At 39.0% G+C, this 6,700-nt stretch overlaps 1 protein-coding gene and 1 long non-coding RNA gene across 2 annotated transcripts in view; one reads left to right on the top strand and one right to left on the bottom strand.

Moving 5' to 3' along the window:
• Positions 1-6,700, bottom strand: part of LOC127946398 (uncharacterized) — a 218,321-nt gene that overhangs the window by 62,965 nt on the left and 148,656 nt on the right. The window lies entirely within an intron of this gene.
• On the top strand, positions 2,807-5,494 carry LOC127946371 (homeobox protein Hox-B1-like). The gene is made up of 2 exons (XM_052542911.1): positions 2,807-3,611; positions 4,347-5,494. The coding sequence occupies exons 1-2, from the start codon at positions 2,984-2,986 to the stop codon at positions 4,661-4,663; spliced, it is 945 nt and encodes a 314-aa protein (XP_052398871.1). The 5' UTR covers positions 2,807-2,983; the 3' UTR covers positions 4,664-5,494.

Below are 6,700 nucleotides of genomic sequence, written 5' to 3'. Positions count from 1 at the left end.
GGTGTCAATTCACAAAGGATGGATGCAGGATGAAAATCATTTAATTTGTATAGTGATTTTCTTAATACCCCTCTTTACATGTACAATGGAAATACCTGAATCTCCGCCTACATGCATAAATTATTCTGCAAAGCCGGTGTGTGTCAATACTCTTACCACACATCGGCTACTCGAGTGACGACAAAGTGGAAGGGTCGTGGGTGAAGGACATGATCCAGCTTTCAGAACTGAGAATAATAAAAGGCCTGGGTTGAGGGACTGTAAAAAGAAATTAATAACAATAAGATTTCATCTGTGGTGTTGAGGTTAACATGTGCAGCTTAGTGTAAAAACTCGATGTTGAGCATGTGGTGTTGAATGAAGAAAGAAAACTACATTTGAATGGCTTCAAGGGCCATTCATTATTCAAGTTAATGACTTGGACATGCAAAAAATCAAAGGTAGTTATGATGGTAGCCCCATTACTCTCATCTGCATTGTTTGTTTTTCCTAGCAAAACAGGAAGGAACTGCCAAAGTATACAAATTGAATAATAAAAATTATTTCAGTTTTAAGGTTTTATATACCTTAACCAATAAAATTCAGCACTACCATAGCAATGATCCCATACATCCTTCACAACTGTTAAATAATTGAGTGTTATCACACACTTGTGTTTAAGTTTCATTGGTTGAAGTGTGGAAGTAATTTTAGTCTCACAATCTTGAGTGTTCAGAAACATTAAGCACGTGGCATGCAATGACGTCATTTATACATAGCAGAGCCACAGCTACGCTGCAGCTCAAAAACAAATCAAAAATTTAATTTTTTTATCTAAAGTTGTCCCTAATATCAGGGGTTTTTTCTCCGTAAAAGGGTTTTCGTATCCAGACCTAATTGTTGCTTGCATTTCGAGCAATTGAGAACATCTATTGAGACTATCTCTACATTAAATTAATGTAAGAATTACAATAATGAAGTTAAAAGGCAAGAATACTTTCAGGTTTAAAATCATAAATAGTTATTTTTCTCTAATCTGTTTATAGCTGACTGTTACCATTACTTACTTACGCGGGAATAAAGCGAGCCGCGAGGTGCACAACGGCTTTTTATTTCTTTCTTTATTTTTCGTCGGAAAAACGTTTAATCTTATGCAAATAATAGTTGATATCTAATAGTTGATGGATTATTTAAACATCAAGTAAGTAAATAAATGTCTGTTTATTTATTAATAATGTATCAATTATATTATTAATAAAAACTATTATTATTATACATTTTACATAAATGTATTTTTCCTATGTTCTTTTCCAGCAATAAATGGAGTCTCATTTATAAATATTTTATCTTGAATGCTCTGGAAGGAAACAAACTTTTATTCACACATCCATTTCAAAATCCGGATCAATATTGCTCTAATAGCAACCCCTTACACAAGCCTCTTGTAATTTTAATAAAAGTTTTGCGCGGTCATTTGAAGAATCGTTGAAAAGAACATCAGATTCAAAAAAACTTAAGGGTTGGCAAACCTTTCATCAAAAGGCTCTAGCGAGGGTCGTTGAATATTACATGACATTGATGATTCGTGTGTGATCATTCGAAACACGAACTGTTCCAACTAATTAAACAGATCTGGTAGGATGTGTTCGCGCAGTGATGATGCTAGCCTGCACAAAACATTGCAACCAACTAACTGATGGATACGTTTAAAACAACCACCAACCAGAAGACCAGAGGCCTCGAGGACTCCTGAATGTAGGTTAGAGCTACAACAGTGCTAACAAAACTGCTCAAGGTAGTTTGGAGTCTTTGGCTGCGCAACTAGACAATCACTCGGCAAGTGAATCGACGGATAACAAATCACTGTGGGCGTCACATTGTTACCATTTCATGTACCACCATGTACTAATGAGCAAATATATTCTAACTTCTTCAGCCCCCCTATATTGAGCGTGGGCTTCATGTGAAGAGGTAGACTTGTTCAGCATTGTCATCTTAATTAATTATTAGCTTCTCTCTTCTGCTGTCCACCAACGCCTGCCAAGCAATCCATGCTGCAGACGAGCTCATTAGTTAGACTTACAGTCCTAAAGTTTTGGGAAGTTGTGTTTAGAACGCGTGTTTTATAACCCACGGTTTTAAAACTAAGCTTAGAAACTGTAAAGACTATCTTACACACTTTGATCTGCAGTTGGATTCAAAACGATGGAAAAACAGGCAGCAATGCAGCAACACATGTTTCTACAGACTGTGAGAGGAGAAGGAACTCGTTGGCGTTCTTTTCCTGCTCGTTTGGACTAAACAGAAGGCTCGCTGTCGACCTAATTTCGTTTTGGTAACAGATCAGTTCAGTGATTCAATTAGACGGGTCCAAAGCCAACCCGGGCCGATCTGTGAACCGTGGCGTCACCTCCAATTCGAGTGTTAAAGAGATTTCCTTCCTAAGCACACATAATAAACTCTGCGTTCGGCTAGTCTTACAGGCAACACTGAATATTACTCTTATTAAAGAGGACAATCCCCTGGGCCTACCTCAGCCCATTACAGTATACGAAGAAAACGCATTATTCACTAACTCGCGAGATTAAAACTAGAAACTAAATGCGGCTGGTAAGTGAAGGGAGATGAAGAACAAAATCTCAATGCAAAGTCTGAAACGTTCTTTCTTTCTTTCTCTCCGTCGGAGTGCCTTTCTCGCAGGGTTTGACATATTCTAACTGTTATCAGATTGATGGGCTAGTTTGATTGAAGTGGCTTTGTCATGCTAATGTCAAGCGCGTGATGGATGGTCGCCTCGCGCTGACAAACTTCTGGAGGTCCCCTCACCATTGGCGCCGTGACGTATCACGTGACCAGCAGCTGAGGTAAATATGTGTTATAGGGAAGCATGGGCAAATACTCCAGAGGTAAGCATTTCCCCCCTTCCGCATGACATACTGTTGCGAGTTTGCAGGACAGGAGGCTCTCCCGATCTCTCAGGCTGACCATCCGCCTTTAATTGCACATGGACAATTCCAGAATGAACTCTTTTTTGGAGTACACCATTTGTAACCGTGGGACGAACGCTTACTCGCCCAAGGCTGGATACCACCACTTGGATCAGATTCAGGCGCTCTCGGGCCCCTTCCATACCGGACACGCAAGTGACAGCTATAACGCTGATGGACGACTTTACGTAGGGGGGAGCAACCAGCCAGCAGCAGCAGCACAACATCAGCACCACAGCGGCGTTTACGCGCATCCCCAGCACCAAACTCATGGCCTTACCTACGGTGGCACGGGGACTACTAGTTATGGGACCCAGGCCTGCTCCAACCCGGACTATGCTCAACACCAGTATTTCATTAACCCTGAGCAGGATGGGATGTATTATCACTCATCGGGGTTTTCAAACTCAAATGTCGGTCCTCACTATGGCTCCATGGCTGGTGCATACAGCGGGGCGCAGGGAGCCGTTCCAGCCGCACCTTACCAGCATCATGGATGCGAAGGCCAGGACCACCAGCGAGGATACTCACAAGGCACCTACGCCGACTTATCGGCCTCCCAAGGGAGGGAGAGGGACATGGATCAGTCGCCACCTGAGAAGACATTCGACTGGATGAAAGTCAAAAGGAACCCTCCTAAAACAGGTGGATTAAATTGCCTCTATGACGAAAATTTTCCACTCAAATCGAGAACAATTATGCCTTACACATATCCTTAATGCAAAGAAGCTTGCAGATCACCAATAAATTGTACACAAACTAGAAACTTTATTTAGCCTACCAAAAATATCTAAAGGCAGATGAGTTGACCTGTTCACTTCAGTTTCAACCCATCTCCCTCTGCGTTAATGCACCGAGCAGACATGCTTTCATTCGGCCTTGGAAATACACCAGCACTGTTATCCTTAGCTTGACCCCGGTTCTCGCCGCGCAACATTCGTTTTTGTTGGCCTCCATTGTGTTCTTAAGCCTTCGTCTCCTGTCCCAGCAGTGTTTGCCTCACAACGATTTAGTGCACCAACTTTTACGCACGGGGGCCACCATTTTGACATATTGTACAAATTGAGTGCTCATAAAGCCACCTTTGGGGAGTATTGAATTGCATCCATAGACCCCATTATGAGTTCTTTCACAATTGATAAAATATAAAACCGGGTTATTATGGTAAGGTTAACAAAAGTTTGCAATACTTGCCGAGTTTCATGCGTGATAAAATTTAGATGGTCACATCTAATAAAGTTTAAGAACACGAGCACACTTGATTGTTGTTGGTGTGTTTACAAAATAATCCGTTTAATTAATACTATGGTCCTTTACTTGTGTGTTTCATTGTTTGACAAACACCCATTTAACTATTCTTTAATTTTTTTTCCCTCGCAGCTAAAGTGGCCGATTACGGACTGGGACCACAAAACACAATCCGGACGAATTTCACAACGAAACAACTCACGGAGCTCGAGAAAGAGTTTCACTTCAGCAAGTATCTCACGCGAGCGCGGCGCGTCGAAATCGCTGGCACGCTCGAGCTGAACGAGACACAGGTGAAGATATGGTTTCAGAACCGCCGAATGAAACAGAAGAAGCGAGAGAAGGAGGGTCTGGCGCCTGCTTCGTCCACCTTGTCTAAAGACCTCGAGGATCACTCTGATCACTCAACTTCAACATCTCCAGGAGCTTCTCCAAGCCCGGATTCCTAACCGATGGCAAGAGTTCCGGGTGCATTGAGCCACAGTTTCGGAATATATACTAAAGTCTATTAATTTAAGCATTCCACAATGTGCCCGAAAGCCCTTCTCTTTTTTATGATGGACGATTACGAATTGTTTAAGGTGACTTTTAGCACAAAAACGAACAAAGTTACACCGTCTGCTCGAACAAAATTTCAAATACTCCCTGGAAACGTTTGTGTGTGTTATACAGGGTATTTCTATTATAAATATAATGCACTTTCACAATGTTTACAAGTCTCTAAACGAACCTAACTGACTTTACAGGGAGCTAATTGTGTTGTCAAAATATGTATTGGTGTTTTTTTGTTGCGTTTACGAAAATGTATTTTTATTTGATGTACACATTTCATATATTTGAGTTTTGAGGATTGTAGCTATAGGGGCTATTGTACTCCTTGCACTATACGTTTACAGGGTAGGCCTTTACTGAACACCAGCACAATTTACTAGAACGATTCTTTCTCAGTGCGCACTGTGTATTCAATTATTTGTCAATTTACAGTGAGAAATAATTAATACTGTGTTGCTAGCCATGCCTAATTTACTATAAAAATTAGAATTTTTAGGAAAAGTTCTATTCCGTTTTTAATAAAATAAATAAATAAAAATAAAAAAGCAATGCAGGGTGTTTTGATGTACGTTTCTTAAAACATGTAAATAATTTGATATTTTAGCCTATTTGTTTTTGTTTATGTGCAGACGAGCTGAGTTTTATTAGTTACTGTCTGTATGATTCCGTAATCTAAATGTCTCAATCATATGTTTCTGTAAGTTCTTTATCTACCTCGAATAAAAACAATATTTTACGGAAGCGGTCTCTGCCACCAGTTTACATGTTTAAGTAACATAAAAAAAATAAAAAAAATAAAAAATAAATAATAATAATAATAATAATAATAATAATAATATATATATATATATATATATATATATATATATATATATATATATATATATATATATATATATAATAATTAAATAATATGGGGATTTAAATGATGACAGTGTTTCATCAGTTCTTCTCTTCACTTAAAGTGTCCACCAGTCACGTGTTATAGGATGCTCGGAGAACCGAACGGAATGTTGTGGAGCAATCAGGGTGTTAAAATATGACCTTTTTACCTCTGTGTGCTTCTGGGATATCTAAACATCCAAACAGACTCTCTCTCTCTGAGTGGTTTAGGGGGTGGCACAAATAGCACTGATCCTGAAGACAAGCTTTCGAGAAACGGAACTGAATTGTGGGCGGTGCATCTCTAAGTTATTGAGTGTTGTTATGAATGGGCTTCTTATTTATTTGCTAAACATGTTCAAAACCTTAATTCTTTAGAATAGTTCGTTACATGCATTGAATTGTCATTCTCGAGTTCTCAACAACAAATAGCTAAAGCATTCATAAAGGTAAAAAATATCGACTTTGACAGTTTACATGAGCTCTCCAATTCTGACGGCCGTTAAAATATTATTGTAATTGACATATCAAGTCATTAAAAATCCGTAGAATTAAAACTGTGCCATGAGAGACATGTTGGATCTTTGCAGCAAGGTTAACATTAGGTCCACTTCAGAGGAAAACAATGCTGGACTGCATCTCTCTCACCAGCCCAGTGTCTTTGTGGCAAGAAAGACAACACATTGTAACAAGCAGCTCTTTTAAGCGAAGGCAAACACTTGTTAGGCAGTAGACTGGTTTCTGTAATGTTCAAAAACATTTAAACATTTAACTATGGTTGAATATATACTAATTACGACTTCAATGTCAATACCACTTTAGGATTCATAATCTCCCTAGTATTACAAAAGTACATTTTAGAAACATTTTCTAAGATTATTATACTTTTTTTTTATCATTCCATAGATATATCATGTTGCATTTTAAAAGATAATAACTAGCCTCAAAGTATATACACAATCTAAACCAATACAATCTGGAAATGAAGACGACACAGCAATAGTTCTATGATTCTCTCTCGACCATCTGCTGGTGCAGATTTCAGTCACGCT

Source organism: Carassius gibelio, chromosome A3, assembly GCF_023724105.1.
Source record: "Carassius gibelio isolate Cgi1373 ecotype wild population from Czech Republic chromosome A3, carGib1.2-hapl.c, whole genome shotgun sequence".
Lineage (NCBI taxonomy): Eukaryota > Metazoa > Chordata > Actinopteri > Cypriniformes > Cyprinidae > Carassius > Carassius gibelio.
The sequence above is the reverse complement of the archived record's forward strand: the minus strand, read 5'-3'. Positions and strand labels throughout refer to the sequence as shown.

Excerpts from the sequence above, each read along its gene's own strand:
- LOC127946371 (XM_052542911.1), top strand. The coding sequence starts at position 2,984 with ATGGACAATTCCAGAATGAACTCTTTTTTGGAGTACACCATTTGTAAC. Across the intron at positions 3,612-4,346 it reads AAGGAACCCTCCTAAAACAG|CTAAAGTGGCCGATTACGGA; the intron begins GTGGATTAAATT and ends TTTCCCTCGCAG.